This window comes from Strongylocentrotus purpuratus, unplaced genomic scaffold (genome assembly GCF_000002235.5).
Source record: "Strongylocentrotus purpuratus isolate Spur 01 unplaced genomic scaffold, Spur_5.0 spur5_contig_840, whole genome shotgun sequence".
Taxonomy (NCBI): Eukaryota; Metazoa; Echinodermata; class Echinoidea; order Camarodonta; family Strongylocentrotidae; genus Strongylocentrotus; species Strongylocentrotus purpuratus.
Window position 1 is genome coordinate 1355211 of NW_022145547.1, and position 18652 is coordinate 1373862.

The following is an 18652-nucleotide window of genomic DNA, read 5'->3' on the forward strand; positions in this document are numbered from 1 at the left end:
ACCCCCACCCAGCAGGGGCATTGCCACTGGACCCCCAAGTGATCTTCCTTCTTTAGGGAATTTCTCCGTCTCATTCCTGATTTATTCTATTGTCTTTGATCCCTTGCCTTGACATTAGCTAGTAATCTCTCTTCCAACTCATCATTCAAATGATAAATTCTTCCTCTGCTGGAGTATGTTTCCAACTAGATGGGACACGGAGTTACGTCATTCCGCCTCTGTCTTGCCAGTGCAACATCAGTCTCCCACTCGATGGGGATGAAGCGATGTGTCTCTAATATCCGCTAAAACTATTTGTTGACTTTCTGCACACGCACTCAAGTCCCCTTTGAGGCACTACGGGTAGCATGTATGATTGATTATTGCTTGAGATGGAATAAAGTTTGTACTTGGTGATATTGGTCCACTTGGTTAGGAGTTGAGAGATTGGATGCTAATGTCAATCATATAGCACAAATCTCCTATTGGATAGTATAGTCTCTTCTCTCAACGGTGATATCCAGATTGCACCGTGCATGGAGGAGGGAAGCATTTGTACCACACATACTAAATCTTAGTAGTGCAAGGAAGAAACAAAAAAGTACTGTACCATTCACCTTAATGTAAAAAATTCCTTACAGGAGATGCTATTAGCATATTTTTCATATATTGATATGAGGAGATAAAACTGCTGCAATCTAAGCTAATGATTGGATGCCCATTCAGTTTTTTTATATCACATTTATTGTAGATAACAAGAGAAGGCATGATGTAAATCAAATTCTGTTTGATGTACAGCAGAAGAGATTGGATGAGGGAAGGGATCACATATGGCTCCCCTTCCTTGTCAAATTATTGTGAACATTTTTTTTTTTGCCTTTTATTTTGAGACCTCACTTCGTCTTACAAAAAATACACTTTGTGGATGGGTTTGTTAGATCTTTTTACACATTGTGCCCCTTCATCAAATCATCTGCTAATATTTAGTATCCTCATTCTAGCAAGTCAGTGAAATACACTACCCTGGATTGCTGGAAGCGATCATTTCCCCTTTAAGTGTTTGGATCTCCCCTTTAAGTGTTTTGGGTCCCTTGTGTGATAGATACCCGACAGAAGTCACTTGAGTTACAGTCATCCTAAATGGAAGGGATCTACTTTTATGATTGCTTGGATACATATAGATATATATATCATATTGGAGAGGTTTGTTTGCATGTGTGAGCATTGGACTTGCCATAAATTATCCTCCAACTGTAAATAATTAATCGGGGCACACAAGGCGGGAACCTTTTAATTGCGGTATCCATGTTGATGGCACTCTGCACAACTCTCTGATGTGATGTGATCCTTGCTCATGTTCCAGGGTATCTATTCAGTCAGTATGGTGGAAGCTCTGTGTGTATCAAGTATTTGATGTTGAAGTGTTAAACAAGGTACTCTCCCTTTATGGAAAATTAGTGGTCAGAGTGGAAACGCAATCCCATCAATTAAAAAAAAATAAAACTGAAGAGCGATTTCAATACCCTATGTCCCATTAAAGTTATGTTCAGATCAAGTACCAGTAATATGTCATTGTTATGTCACACATTACAATAGGTGACACACAAGGCTGTTGAGAATGCGTTAGATTGATTTTTTGAAAATAATTGCTATTAGGTTATAATTGCTACAAAGGTGCTGTGATATTGATTGAAAATAGATATTATCTTCAGAGACCGTGAATGGTGTTAAAGCATACATGTATACAGAGTTAATGACTTCTGGACCCTGTTTCATAAAACTTGATATCAATAACAAGTTACAAGCTACTGTTATAAGCTACTGAAATCATGGCATCTGATTGGCTGAGAGCAAATTTGTCATAGAAATTTAGCATTTGTTATAGATAACAAGTTTTATGAAACAGGCCCCTGGCTCTCAAAAGATAAGATTGGAGTCCCATGTATATGAGGACACTTGTGTAAATCATGTGACAAATAAAATTCTCTTATTTCTCTACCATTCTCATAATTAATACAACTCTACAAGAACAAATGCAATAATAGAATATTTTTACAAAATGTACAAAGTAAAGTCTAAACTTCACCAGAAATAAAAGAGACAAACCTGACTGTTTTCCATCTCAATCTAAGTGATGACCAAGTGAGGGGGAAGTTTACGCTGGTGCAACTCAGGCATGCCAAAGGGGTATCACGCTAGCAGGTTACGACAACAAACGAGGGGCTCACGACACCGGCTTAATCATACAAGCTCTCAACACGCAGGGTCAGCTCCGATACTCAAACCTGACATAGCGATGAAACGTGATCAGTTTACTTTCAACAGTCGGCACATGGGCTTAGCCATTACAGGGGGAAGGCTCTAATTATTAGTTTTGAAAGTATTTCAGCATGGGTACAGTTATGAGGGGTCACTAGATGTTCTGAAATTTCATTTATGGATATAAAATCTAGTATAAAAAGGACTTCATGTTTTAATGTTTTAACAACTGTGACATGAAGTGTATATATTTTAACTTAATTTAAAGTGTTACTCGATCACATGATAAGCTTTAAAACATTGTTGTTGTTTTTTTTACCTTAGGCCTACACGATATGCAGGAAAATCTATTAATTTTGATTTAAATTACATGTAACATATGCCCCCATAAATTCTTAACTGATATCAGTATTATTGCCTGTATGTTGAAGAAATTTGCAGTGTATACCGAGGTGTTTAATAGCCATTTTTTCATAAAAAAATACCATGTTTGTGTTGGATGCAAATACAACTGTCAGGATTATGTTTTGATATAAGAGTTGAATCTTTTCCTCAAGTTGTTAACATTACATTACACACAATTAAGAAGAGAGTTTTTAAAATCAATTAGGTGTTCTGAATGCTCGTGATCAAAGTCTTGCTTCTAAATGCAAACCATCGCTCACAAGCTGTATGATTGTTTTAATAACGTTGAATAGTGCAGCGTGGAGACAGAAGTACAAGCTACGTAATGCGAAGAAGACGAGGCAAAATTACCGAGTGTGCCTCTGAGCGACAAACATTCTAATACTTGAACCATGCCTGCATTCCATCTCATAATTGTAGTCAATATGACAAGTTAATTTGGCTAAATAAAATGTCACACTTGCCAGAAATAAATAACCTACATACGTGACACCCCGCGGCGGGGGCTTCTTGTAAGAGGCCTATAAAAACAATCTGATGGACGATACGTGTGTGTCAGGGGAGAAAGAGGGTTCCTCTAGGAGACACGGAAGACGGGGGTTGGATCACTGCCTAGAGGGGGGTGCCATTGTTTCTCTTAGAGTGTGACGTTTTATACTAGAGACGATGTGATGGAAGACGCCATTTCAAGCTCCCCCTTCCGCTACAGCCCAGTGGGGCAGGGAGTGGGAAGGAGAAGGAGAGAGAGAGAGAGGGGGGGGGGGGGGGGGGGGGGGGAGGAGGAGAGGAGAGGAACACGGGAGGATAAAGAGGGAGGACTGGATTTGCAATGCAGGAATAATTATCCACAGGATAATATTTGATTTATTACCAGAATGAGTAAACTTTCGCTTTTTGTGTTATAATATTTTATCGCAAACTCTACTAATTATCTTACAAAACATAAACTTACTTACGAATACATGTAAGAAGGCTTAGCAACATGTAGTGATATTGGCACATTGCATTTGTAAAGTATGCTTCTTAGGTGTACCTGTGTTCTGAAACTGAATGTACTGGTACATGTAGAAAAGCTTTCTGATCTGTTACATTAGATTTTTATAATGATATCATAAACCCTAAGGATGACTCCCCAGTACTTGTTGATGAGTCACATCTCTGATATCAAGTTGTATAATTGTATCTCCAATACAATGTAAGCGATACCTGTTGCCCCCAGAAAGTTTCTTTAAAGGCATCCGTTCACATTTGTAATGAAGTGTGGATAAAAGATTTCTTCACAGGTTGACAATAACATTGAAAAATAACTCTCTTTTCTTATTTGGAAAAAAATGAAAGCAGCAAAACATTCAAAATTTGGATCTCATGGTTTTAAGGTTTTAAACCTTGCAGTTAAAGTCTTCACATAGCATTTAAGCCAAGCTACCTGTTTCACTACTCAATTTATAGGTTTTATTGTACTGGTAAGTGTGTTCAAATTGATATAGCAGGCATTTTTCATAGATTCCAGCCAGAGACGCATATATATATATATATATCATCAACAGGTCTAATAAATGTTACCATTAATGGCAAGCTCTTTGCATGATGCCATGAAGTGGAGGAATTTATTTTCATGAAACATGTATTTCAAAGGAAAATTGTCTGTCTTTGTATGGAGGTATCTCAGGCTGAAAATGTATAGGCTTCATTTAATTTGTTAGAACTTCAAAAGTATTAATTCATCTCATGTTATCTTGGGCTCAGCATTCAAAGGGTTAATTCAGTTTATTTAAACTGCTATAGTATGACAATGCTGCTCATAAAGTTGAAGTAGAATTTTCTTCCCTCTTTTCATGAACGGATTGTGACAACATGATCTATTCCAGATAGATAACTGTATATCTTCTCAAAAATCTGTATTGCATTGATCAATATAGCGAGCCATAGAGCTTGATCAATGAAGTTCTGAAAAGATATAAACTTTATCAAATTTACTCCAGCTTTATGGGTAACGTTGTACATTTAAGCATAGTCATACCAGCTTCAATAGTAGTGATATCCTGGAGAAATGAACATCTGAATTCACAAGTCCTAACAATATGCTACACTTGCTTTAGGGTATAGGAACACATGCATATCCAATCTATTAACTATGAAAGTTTGGAGAGAGATGGGTTTCAGTGGTTTGGTATTTATAAGCAGCGTTGATGATCAGCAAGTTAATTTGCAAGTTTAAATCATGCATGTTTGAGATAGGTGATCAGGAAGAGATTACCATATAGATTGGAAGGGAGACTATTATAGCGTGGCAGCGGGAGGCTTATTGTCGGCATGGGTATACTAGAGAAGGAGCAGATTAGAAAAATGAGGTGAAATGAGGGGAAAAGAGAGTGGAAGAACAGATAGAAATAGAGAGAAAGAGGGAACAAATTATGAACTTTGTCATCCATAAGAATGGCAATGTTTCCATCTTCTCCTAAAACTATGTTGTAATGCAAGCTTGTTCATGTGTATTCTTCAGGTATCTATTATCTTTTGTTTTTAATGAATATGGTATTACAATGTATTAATCTCTATGCCTGCATTGGAATACTATAACTTGATTGATAGCACTTCTAAAATTCTTTCTTTCTAGTTTTAAAGCAAAGAGGGAAAACAGCAAGCCAGTGCTAGAAAGAACTCCAAGCTGTTAACTAGATAATAGTTAGAAAATAAATTAAACCAGAAGGTTCAATTGACAGTTATAAGGGAGAAAATGAAGCAAGGAAACCGAATAAAATAGTAAAAATTAGATATAAATAGAGCTGTTTTATTAGATGTAAATGTATAGTCAAACTATTGAATAGATATTGATGTATTCATGATCATTTCCACAAGTAGTATATAAGCAGTATTCCTTTGAAGAGGGGACCTGTTTTCGAAGATGACCCATTTTCCTCCTCTTTTGATATTTTGAAGGAGACTATTTTTCACCTCTATCAGTTACAGATGATCGATCTCAAATTAAAAAGGCATGCAGACGATGACGGGCCACCAACACATTCAATCTCCCGCACCATTACACAAATTTGATCACCGTTTTGTGCAGTTTTTTTCACCATTCATGTCACGTAGCATTATCTGTTACCATGACAACCTGGGATGGAGAATCAATGGGACGAAACTGCAGGAAATCGAAAATGAAGCAGGGAATGGAATGTAGATCTTTTTAAGGTGGAGTTTGAGATGTTCTCGAGTATGGTGTTCTCAAGTCCGATGTTGCGGCTGGCTTTTATGAAACTGGATGCTATGAAACCTTGGAGTGGGATATTTTATCCTGGCTAGAAATTCACTGTTTCTTTATTTTTTCGCTGTAACCTTACATGTTCCAGCTTCCCATCAAGGGCTCTTGTTCCAAGAGATGATGCCAGATCAGCTACAAGAGCTGAATAGGGGATGGGAAAGAGACTCAAAGGGGTGTAATGCATCCCTGAGTTCATCCAAGTTATATCTCTCCAGGTTGGAATGGGTGTGCACTTATTGAAGAAAGATTATTGAGAAAAAAGTAGAGCTGGCATTTGAGAATTATCAGTACTTTGCTAGTTCTTCACACTTCCAGGTTTTTATTAATTCTCTCCCCTTAAAACTCATTTTCCAATAGCTATGTTAATGAACACTAACCTACTGTACAACAGTCTAGGCAGTTCCCATGTCATCTCTCTCCCTCATGTTGCTACATGCAAGTAGGGTATATAGCTATCAACTACTTGATTAAAAACCCACATTTCCATTGTGAAAATTTAAATAATATTTGCCCATGTATATAGTCATTTCATATCTTCAGTAGATCCCACATGGAGTCGTGAGAGCCAGAAGGCTTTAAAACCATAATCCCTGTCAATTCATTTGAGCTAATGACCTTCTAGCTTTCAGAAGACGATGTTGAAAATGGATACAGTATCCAAAATTGTTAATAGAAACCATAATCCAGACCAAGGTCAGCTATTTTATGAAGCTTTTGCATGACGACTCAGTAGCTAGCTGACCATTGCAGATATTGGCAACTGTTTTGGTTTCTTATCAGCTGTTGAGAGTCAGAAGGGCAATATCTTTGTAAAGGTATATGAGTTAATACCCTTCTGGCCCCAAACAAATGATATGAAATTTTGATGATGATGCGGATATGAGAGTTGTACTTGCCCCCAAAATGGGATGAGAGAATTCATTTTAGAACTGTAATCCAGAGGTCAGCTAGTGAACTAATGAATATTTTCTCTATCATCAAAGCTAAGGATTTGACCTTTGTTAATTAGAAAGCCATGGATGGATTTTGTCTTAAAATACATCCTGACGAATTGATATTTCTTATGAAGTGCGGTTCTTCTGTATACCAACACTGAAGTATAGAACAAACTTCTTATTAAGACTAAAAAGGTGACTACCCGATCCAAGGTGATGGGCTTAATGCATATACCTTTTGTTTCTTAGGGTCATGATAGTTATTAATTTTTCATCTGTTTGTGCTATATTGAAAAGCTTGAAATATTATAATGCAGCCCTTCTTTTAATGTAAGAAAAGATACAGGAAACAGTATTAGAGATGTGGCATACACACAAATAGCTTTTAGCCACTAAACGTGCTTTGGAATAGGAAACCACAGGGTCATCATAATCTCGAGATTTCTTTTAAGGACATTATTAATTCTTATTAAAGAAAGTTAATGCAATGTAGTGTCAAATAGAGCAGAAGAACAATAGCAAGGAAAAAGAAAAAAATCAACTTCCTTGAGAAATCACTTGTAGACATATTCTTAAATGATTCTAAAAAACAATCCAATCGAGACATTGGGGCCTGCATGTACAAACTTTGTTGTGGTAAAGTGTTTTTTTATAACTTTAATATTATCTTGAAAATTTTCTTTATACTAAGATGAATATCAAGATAAAGTTGAATTAGAAAGTGACCAAGTGACAAAAAAGCAGCAATAATTTCTTCACATGCTAGGTTGGTACATTATCTAACCGAATAGAAATTGATTCCAGATTTGTTGGTAAAGGGCATTACATCAATAGGCATTTTGTAGACATAGTCTTCTTCTTGCTCCAAACAATGGGGACCTGTTTATGGTTGAAAAAACACAGACACCTGCCTCCAAAGTGACTGACTTAATTTCATTTCCACCATCTTCAAGTTTGTTCCATCGCCACGGAAACCCGTGAGAATAGACCCATGTCAATTCTCTACACAGGAGGTTAATGATGCATAGAGGATGAGCCAAGCTACTGTACTTTCATCCTCCATCGTGACCTAGAAAGAGAAACACTTGCCCCATTCAGACAACCAGAATTCATTGTATCACTATACGAGAATTGCATAGCTTATGTTAAGTAATTATCCATTTCTCAAGTCTGGACATCACGTAATGAAATGCTGTTCGGTGAAATACATGTTTGAGTATCGTTTGAAACAAAAAACTCAATAAAGAATCATGTTCCTGCCGAACATCGTATTGAATGAAAATTGTTGAGTGGGCGGGGCTCATTTAGAGCATTCACTCATGATTGGCCAGCTGTCATGTCAACTCACCTCTTTAAAACTAGTTTCTTTATATATTTTTCATGACATTATTATCCAGTCAGTACGCCCCTTTCGTCATACAATGATTCTTTATATTCTCTTTAGTCTGAACGTGCTATTGGCTGGTGTCAAGGTATTCTAAACAGATTTTTCACGGGTTAACAGGATGAGGTGTGAGCTGTACAGGAGATTAGATGTTGACACATTATTTTCTGCCTTCCACTAAATTGATTACATTACAAGTCAGGGGAACATTAAAATGCTTGATTTAACTGGCCTTGATAAAAAGAAAATGTTTCATGGCAGGTGTATCACAATTTTATCCATTGATCTGCTATCACTTTAGACTTGTCCTCATCAGCTCGAGTTGGCCAAATAGCCCGCTATTTCTGATTCTGGGAAATTAGCCCGATCACGAAATAGCGGGCTATTTACACGAAAAATTTTCCCAAGATATCTTGTGCTAGTTTTAAAAATAGCCCACTATTTGTTCGGTCCATCTTTTCCTGAAGACTCTCACTATGTGCGAACACTGAGCAATTTTTTTTAGAAGACGGGATTGTAACTTCAGGCTGATTCCCTGAATCAGAAATACCGGGCTATTTGGCCAACTCAAGCTGATGAAGTTATGCCTAATTTGACTAATCATTACTCCTTACTGGGAATGTATGATGTCATAGATTTATTGTATCAATATATCATCTGTATGAAGCCATTAGGGCATTAACTCTGTATTCAATTATAATGAGTTAACGCCCTTCTGGCTCCAAACAGATAATATATAAGATATATGTGTGGCTATGAAAGTCAGTTTTGGGTGATTTGCTGCCTAATGAGTACTACTTACTTCAACTGTGTCATTAGATAGATATATCATTTTGAACAGACATCAAAGAAATTGGAAAATTAAAAACAGCAATAATTGTTCTCATTTCTTTGAAATGCATCAATAAAAATTATTTGTTTTTCAGTCATTTGCTGGTCATAAGTGAGATAAAGTTTCAAGCCATCAAACAGATTGTTGAGATATGTGATTTAAGCTATCATTTAGTGATGAAATATTTGAGGGAAAAAAATTGACATTCATCATTCCAAAGACCCTTTAGACTAATTTTTGTGCGCGGTAGAAATATATTAATTATAGCTAATCGTCATGAGGCTTGCAGAAGGATCTTGAGCAAAGAGTTTTATCTTGATGTGTCAGTGCAGAAAAAAATTCCCCTGCCAATATGCCCTTTGCTACAATATAATTTTTAAAAATCAAGAAAGTGAGCTTGATTCATGAACTTTTGTATTTAATGTTCTTATTTAACAGAATTTATTACTACTCATACCTCCTATATTCCAGTCATATTAGTTATATGATTGAATTATTATCATTCAAAATTAAATCTACTCGCTCCTGCTACAGTACATCAGCATAGTATCATCACGTTGGCTTATGATAGGCAGAGAGCTTTATACTCGGTGAAACTCCTCCGCCAAATTGGGTTAGTCAGAGAAATCAATATTGTTAGTGAGAATTTACCAGCTTGTCATCGCCTCAGCTCTATTACAAGAATGTCATTTTGGAAGCAAATTCAATGATCACGTTAGTTCAGGAAAATGATGAAGATGATGAGCTAGAAAGAATAAGAGAGAGAGAGAGAGTGTGTGTGTGTGTGAGAGAGAGAGAGAGAGATAGTGATTGAGAGTAGAGTGAGGTAGATTAGAGAGTGAAATTTAAAAGGAGAATATAGGGAGATGGTTAGACAGAGCTGAAGTGCTTTATCCGCTACATTCGGATTTCTGTAGAGTGGAGTTGTAATGAAGTGTTCCAAAGAATAATCAAAAAGAATATGATCAAAATGTTGATTATTTTCTTAGGAGAGGATGAAATCTTTAATTAAATGTTGGAAAGTAAAGATAAATAATGGTGATACTTTTAATCAAGATATAGAAGAAGAGAGGCACACAAAAATAATGCAAGTGAGGAATGACAGATAAAATGGTAGTAAGGCATGGAGGTTAAAAGAGAAATGTATTTGCTATCTTTACCTTTTAGAAATGTGTTCCAATATTTAAAAATGTAACAGTATGCATGTGATATGTCTTGAATCACTGAATTGAGAGATTGAGATGTTATTATGGAAGGGTAGGAAGTATCAAAAGCAATGATTGTAAAAATGGAAACTAGTTGGAGAGAAGGAGACAGAAAAAGTTGATTGGCAACAGAGAGATATTATAAGAAACGAAGAGGGAGAGTGACATTGCAGGAAAAAAGTATAAAAGGGACTGACATGTGGGAGAAAAAGAGAGACAGAGAGGGAGGGAGAGACAGACAGACAGACAGACAGAGAGAGAGAGAGAGAGAGAGAGAGAGAAGCGGAAGAGAGAGAAAGAGAGAGAGACAGTGGATGAGAGTAAGAGTCGGAGATGGAATGGAATGGAAGAGAGCCGTTGAGTGAAGGAAGATTATTTTCCATAATTATAAGGTCTAGTAACCGACATGTGTTTGTAATGGTCACCTGAGGTTAAGCATGTCTGCAGGCTAGTATCTTTATACCATCATGAATTTGGCCTAAATCAGGGAATTTCTCTTTCCTTAGACATCAGTTCAGACACAGAATATGTCAGATATTCAGACAGAACACATCTATTTGGAAAGACATTAACTCATAAACATGTATTTTACCACAGAAATGTCACTCTTAATTCTGGCTCTGAACAGGACAGGTTGTAAGTTGGTTAGGATGATATAATTGAAATCTTTATCAACCCATTCAGTACTATATGATTTTTTACAACACTCGTCTCCTTGGTTATTTAGCATGTAGTGTATACATAAGGGCAGGATCCAAAGTGTTCATGATGACATATGATGGACTTGTTTTCAACAATAAGAAGTACAATAACACATTTAATGATTAATCACACAAATTTGAACAAACTATCATTGAGGGGGGGGGGGCATGGAGAGGTAAATCCTAGTTGAATAGACTGGCAAATTGTCAATTTAGAAGCAAAATCCTTTCCATTGCATACCACAAGGGTCTGCAGAAATGAGATTTGTATTTTAGTTTCATTGCAATGATTATTATGTGCACATCTAGGTCACTAATCCTACTCTTTAAAGTGAGTATGGTTGAAATTGGGGCAGTCAAATTGATGTAAATCTATCCTTCTCTCTAAATTTAACTTCCAATGCTTGAGGAAGGAAGAAATGTTTTACTTTCCTTTGTGAAGTTTCTTTTCATTTTAAATGTGCATTAATCTATCCTTATAAAGGGGGGAATTGACAAAATTGCTTTTGTTTTGAATTCCTCATGAAAACTTGTCATCCCTTTTGTAATATTCTGACATGTGTTTGGTACATGTATGTTAGATTTCTTGCTGCTAATTCAATTTGGACTGATTTTGCACATGCCATTTTAGAAATTTTGACAGTTGCCCTCTCACTAAATCCACTTAACACATTTCAGTCTTTACATCATCTAAGTGAGAGCTTATTGCTCGAGCAATTAAACAGAAACATCAAAATTTGACCTAAAATGGTATTTACACCCTTTTGCCAGGGACATTAAAATCCGCCTTCTCCAGGTATAGCATAGAAGAAAAGAGATGGTGCCCGGACAGTCATGCATTCCAAGATGGAGGCCTCATTTATGAAATGAAATGAAACATGATACCATACTATCATGTGTGCACTCTGGGGGAATATTAACCCATTATAGCAGAAAGGTGTTAATGAGGAGGTAACCTTTAAAAATGCCCATCTCTATGAACATGATCAGAAGTATCTCACTGGCGCTGGCTTACGGCATGCTGTACGCCAAGTGTGACAAGCAATCATTCTGAGTCTTGTATTTATTCATTGATCTCAAATTACAGTGAATGATTTCATTGATGTGGATTGGAATCCGCTTTTTACAAATATTGGTCACGTTGAGGTACTCGACTTGTGGGGGAGACTATTTTAGCTCTCTATATGTATATTAGATACGGAATCATTTCAGATGTACTGAACCTGCATGAGAGGCCTTTGACTTCATCAACCTTTCTTTAAAATGTACTGAACCTGCTTCGTCATATAAGAGGCCTTTTGCATCATCAATGTTACCTCAAGTGTGAGGTTCTAAATTCTGCTGGGAATTCGCGAGCCAAACATGGACTTTGAAGCATTGAGGTGTACTGCATTGAGACGTACTGCATTGAGAAATGTATTAAATATGCATGATTTGTTGAGTCATGTTTTACAATGCTTTTTCTTTCATACAATCTTTCTTAATGTTGTAGCATGAGTAGACTGTTTCATAATCTTTTACACAGGGTGAATGTGAAAATAGCACGTTGGGGTTTAGTAATCTTTCATAGGAAATGTTAAGCTTTAGTGGGTTAAATCTTGATCCTAGCTTGAAAGTAAAATAATGCAGTATCAAAACACCTGTCCCTTTTTGTTTCAAATGCAAATCAGGTTAATGATTATGATGGTCGATACAAAGAAATATTTTGGAAAGAACTAACCATTAACAAAAGGAAGGAGGATTAAAACTCAGCCCATGGAATCCTATGTATGATACATGTTTTTAAAGTTGATGAGGCTGTAAGGGTTAATAACACTCCAAAATGGATATCAGGGGTGCAGAAAAGCCCCTCTTGAATTATGATTTACCCTCTTCTGATCCCAATTGCTCTTATATTACCTGACTAAGCGGGGTATATGAGATTGTATTCTAAAGAGAGAGCAAGAAGTCAGTGGAATATCTATTGTTTATGGCAAATGGGGACAGTGATGATTTATGATGTTTGATATTTCTAGATCACTTAGCCCCTTGTTTGTATACAATAAAAGCAGTGATTTATAGCACGGTACATGAAAAGGTACAATGTACCTCCTTAATGGCTATTCCCATCCCCTTCAATTCAGATGCTAGATAACTCCTTCCATTCCCCAAATCCTCGTATTTCAATTGCTAATCTGACATTGTCTGATACTGTTCATTTATCTGTCCTCTTCTACTTAACTTCAGGAGACCTTCCACAAAAAAGAAGTCACTTGTGGTTATAGGTGAAAAATCTATATGTCAGAGGTTCATAGTATCTATTTTCATGTACCCAGGCCAATGGCATTTTTGAAAGTTTGTTCGAAGATGTCTGTGAGCCACTTTGGGCTGTGTGTAGTTTTGTAGCTTGAAAAACAATTTCATAAATAACTGTAACTATAACCCCAAGGGATATATAAAAAATAGAACTGTCTCGTATGAATTATGGCAATGCACTAGATGTGAGGCCAAAGATATGTAAGGCAAATATTGCTAAATAACGATGAATAAATAAAATTACAATGATTACAGATCAGTGATCAAGAATAGTTGGATGCATTTCAAACAAAGTGGCGCTAAGTGCTGCCATTACAAACAGGTTCAGGGCTAGATGTAAAATGAGTGTTTTTTTTATCAATATTCTTGCTTAAAAGTGCACTAGCATAAAGGAGATACCATGCAATTTTTTTTGCAATTTGTCCTTCTCTGAGTGTGCTGGACTGCACGGAACGTCTGTAATCTTACCTTGGGTTGTCCATTACGTTCATCCCCACTCACAGATCAATATTAAAACCCAGATTATTTAGTTCATCCCTCCTTCCATCAACTTCTCACTTAACATGCTCTCTATCTCTACGCCGACCTTTCCTAGTCTTGGAGCTCAATCTCGTATTCTCGTCCACGGTAGAGACTGGAGAGGGAAGCTCTTTGCATCAGGGTTAGGGAGAGATTGTGGGATGTAAAACTATGTTGAGTAGTGTCTCAGATTGTGACATTTGTGATGCTTTTAGAGTGCTTGTGAGTAAATGGCGAATGTCTTACAGCAATTTAACCATGAGATAGATTAAGAAAGAGAGAGAGAGAGAGAGAGAGAGAGAGAGAGAGAGAGAGAGAAAAGAAGAAGCAAAGAGTCAAGAAAATATGAGAGAATAGGAAGAAAGGAGTTAGGGAAAGAGAAAGAGAGGAAGATGAGAAAGAGAAATAGAGAGAGAGAGAGAGAGGAGAGAAGCAAAAAGAAGAAAGGGTGATGTAAAAATATAGAGAATCAACAAAAAATGCAATCAACATGAATGAAAATTGTCATAATGTACAATTTTCAAAAAGTTGGTATTAGTCAACTTGCCAATGGATATTTAGGGCTCAATACCCCCAATTTCCTCATTGCCTATATCTCAATGTCCTGGTGGCAATCATACATTCTTTCAGCGAGCTCAAACAACTTCCATGAATGCAAATAGAGAGAAATAGTCTTTCTAAAAAGACTAGGCATCATCCACACCAGATCATCTGTCTACCACAGGAGGCCAATTTAGAGAGAAAGCACGTATCCGCCAACGACGAAGAGATGATAATTGAAAAACAAACTTTGGCGTTATTTGTCCACTTTATGTAGAGCGATAAAGAGAGAAACAGAGGAAGAGAGAGAGAGAACTCTGGCACAGAACGTTTATTGATGATATGTTTGCATGTTTGCCATATCATTCTCGTCTCCTCTTATGCAATTAATTTACTTACAGGAGAAATATAATTGCTTTTTATGTAGCATTTACTGAATCATATTGATTTCGTTCTTCTCTACTCTACAGGAAGAATAGGAGAGAACAGTATTTCTGTATATGGGTGTGTGTTTGGGGAGGGAGGGAAAGGGAGAGGGAGGGAGGCGGAGGGAGGGAGATGCATGCGATTGCTAGAGTTCGTATTCTGATAACTTATTTTATCTTTGTTTTAGAGGGGGATATTAATCGAAAAAAATCTTTAGCTTAAGCTCTTTATTAGTCGATGGGCTCTGTCACAGTGGCAACTTTAATGATGGGTAGACAGCATACGCAAACACCAGCGAAATTTGCAATTTACAGTTTGTTATGCCAATAAAAATCACTAAAGGGCAAAATCTGATGTATGTGGCTATTTTGGGTTCCATACATTATCAAGAGGAGTTCTGAACATAAATAGACACGTCATTTCACTTTGTATTTGGTCTTATCTTTACTTTAGTAGGACTATAAACCTCATATAAACCCTAGATGTAGTCAGTAACGTATATGGCACAAAATAGCTACTAGCTAATATCTGAGATAAAATAATTGTCAAAATGCCACCCTAGGTATAACTAATCCAATTTCCAAAGAAAATATAATCCTGCTATTTAATGCATCTGGCAAGTCCAAATGACTGTATCACTAAATTGAAAAAACATCTTATGTGCAATTCCAATATCCATCTTTTTTATGGTTCAGAGGAGATCACATTTGTTATGGCATCCACATTCCGGATAGATCTGGTCAAATTGCCAATGCTATCAAGCTGATAATGAAATTTGAAGAAGCATATTTTGTTTTCTCATTTCTTCCTCATTTATTACGACGACGGAGGTTCTAGCAAATTTGATTGCCACAAACTAAACACAAAAATGAATTTAATCAAGGGAATGATTACTTTTGGTCTGTGAGGTAATTCCTATCAATTTACTGGCTTTGAAGGCAGATGAAGCCAATGTAATAAAGACCTGTATTATTAGCTTCCTCAGCTCGCATACTTTGCCTTTCTGGATGTCATCGAACTATGGATTTTGCTTTTTAAAAACATCAAATACTGTTTGACAGTCTGTCATGTATAAGTAAATGAGATTGAGCTTAAAATGTAGCAGTAGCTATATGCAACTTCCCTGAAATATTAAAGGGGTATACTATTAAAGGTAAAGGCCAGTATTGGAAACGCCCCAATTTCAAAAAATGAAATGGAAGCTCTCATTACCAATCATGTGAAAGAATATGTTTTGACTAGTACATGATGATAAAAAATTTGCCGGGAAACCGCCTACTAATTCATATACTTGGTAAATCTGTTTCTCTCATGGTCTGTGAGAGAGATATAGGGTAGTCCCATATACATCTTTCTGTGTTTAGTGCTTGTAACTTTACGAAGAATGGGCCAAATTTCTTATCATTTTGATGATTCCAGAACCTTAAAGATTCTAGATGCTAGATGATCAACCTTTTCTGATCGATTCCACAACGTTTCTTTCACAATGCAATCGCATGACCATAACTGGTCTTTACCTTTAATAGGAAAATAGAGTTTTTTGAAGCTTTTCCTATAACTATGATTTTATGGTATTGTAAGGTTTGTTATGACCTACTCAAATGCATTTGAGTGCACATTCATAATTGTATGCTTTTTTCATGCATTAGGTTTTTGTCCATTTGTAAAATATCTTGAGTAATGAGGAAGAAAATCACTTAAAGTTTGGAAATGGTTATTTATATGAATTCAATATATAGCGTGACAAATAGCGTGATAAAGTGAATGAGGAAAAGTTGTTGTGGCTACATAAAATAATACATTAGTAGGCTGTGTATTAGTGCTAGGTGAATGTAAGCTGTTTATTGACATTAAATCTTTTTGCCATCTTAACCACTGGAGTACGTTCACATCTCACTCAGATTGAGTTAAGACTGGTTATCTTCGTAGGTCATCAAGTATGAAGGAGGCTCATTCTGGTAACAATGACAGCTTAATCTTTCGTAAAACAGTTAGATAACACATTTATAAAGTCAGTGAAATTCATGTAGGGAGTTGAATGATGTTATACCCTGTCAAAAACTTATGTATATGGTATCAACCATATTTGTATCTTAACATGCATGTAAATTTTGTGTTTAGATACTAATAGTGAATGAAATGCGGGCTCTATATTCCAAGAAGTCTATCTCCTGTCCTTTTTAATGCTGATCATTAATAGTCCATCTTGTCTTGTCTAGTCACACTTTACTATCCTTTCTTCATGTTGTATCTCCCTATACAGCTGTGAACATCCGCTTCCCTCGTTTCTATGGCACCTCGTACCTCTCAATACCGGTACCCACCTCCAAGCTCTACCAGTCCTTCTACATAACCATCTCTTTCAAGCCGGAGTCTCTCAATGGAAGGCTATTGTTTGCTAGTCAGGAGGAGGATGGCAAAGGGGACTACATGGCTGTCGGTCTGGTCGATGGAAAGGCTGTCTTCAGGTATGTTCAGTTTTTTTTACTGTTTTTTTTTTCTTCAAAAGAAGCTATATTGATAATCTGTTACAGCAAAGCCTTGAAACTGCTCAAGGGAGAAATGAAAAGTGGTCTTATTATAAAGCAGGTAGTCTTTATAGGGTTGTATGACATATGTTCCCGCTTTGTGTACAGTGTCATATATTAACATTGATATTAATTCCTAACTTTAGGACTAAACTAAACAGTATGCCCAATCCTTACACTAACCCTAACCTTAAAATCCAATTGCAACCCTCACCGCATTCATATAGCTTTCACGATATAAAGCCCAAAGCGAATTTTTGCTGGAGCAAATATTGACCAATCTTTATGTTCATTTTCCACAAATTGCAATGAGAAACAATATGTATATAAAACAGAATAATGTGGTCACTGTAGACAGGTGGCCTTCATATACAGGTGGCTGCTAAAGCAGGTTTCACTGTATTAATGTTATCTATGGAGCTTCTTCTGTTCATATTATATTTTTCTTTCGTTTCTTTTTAATATTTTCTTTGTAATTTATGTTCCCATTAATTTTTGTCATTCTATTCATATGGTTAGTCATCTATAATGTTTGTCATCTTAAGCTTATCTATAGTATCACAGTTTATCATTTTGGAGGGGAATGGTTAGTTTAAAGATTTGTGAAGAATTGAATTTTTCCTTTGTGAAAGCCGCCTTGTCAACTTCAATATTAAGGCTTCCTTTGTCATGTACAATGTTTCTTTGTTCTTTTGTTAAACTTTCACCTATTTATCAACCTGTAATGTTATATAAATGTTCTTTCATGTCATCAGTCAAGGTTTAGTTGTAAAGTAAAAATAAATTATTGATCTGTAAACTCTGTTAAACTACATTTGTTGAATGGTGAAAAACCCATTTTCACCTTTGCTTGTAATAAGAAAAAAAAATTGAGGATTTAAAAGAAATGAGATCAATCACACCCCCGTTTCAAAGGAACCCTTTATTCTGTAAATCTCTAGAATGACTTTTAACAGTACCCAATTTAATTTTGTGGCTTTAGCCTCAAGATCAATACCATTCTCGTATCATTGTGGTTGCTAATCCCATTCTCATGCCTCCAAAAAGCAATCATAATCTTTCATATCCTAAATTCTCACAATAGGAAGATTTCCACTCAATGTCATCTGATTATTTTCTATCATAACATGGGAGTCAGATCTCCTTGTTGTGGATTACAAAGAGCTTCTGCTTAAAAGTCACCCTTTCGAAAACCTTACAGATCTTTTACAGATCCTTTACCTTACAGACAATATCTTTCTCTCTCTTTGCGATGAATTATTCAAAGCCTTTCTTTCTAGAGATGGTTTGTTACTTACTTTTGTCCATTTTGAAAATTGCTTGAAAATCCTTACTAAGCTGTGATGACCTTTGGGGAATAATGTTTTTTGTCTATCCTT

The 18652-nt window shown here is 36.2% G+C and overlaps 1 protein-coding gene across 1 annotated transcript in view; it reads left to right on the forward strand.

The window, feature by feature from the left end:
• Positions 1 to 18652, forward strand: part of LOC582957 (pikachurin) — a 68640-nt gene that overhangs the window by 28948 nt on the left and 21040 nt on the right. The window contains exon 3 of the mRNA XM_030988651.1: positions 17009 to 17213. Within this exon, the coding sequence (XP_030844511.1) occupies positions 17009 to 17213 (205 nt within the window). The remainder of the gene's footprint in view (positions 1 to 17008; positions 17214 to 18652) is intronic.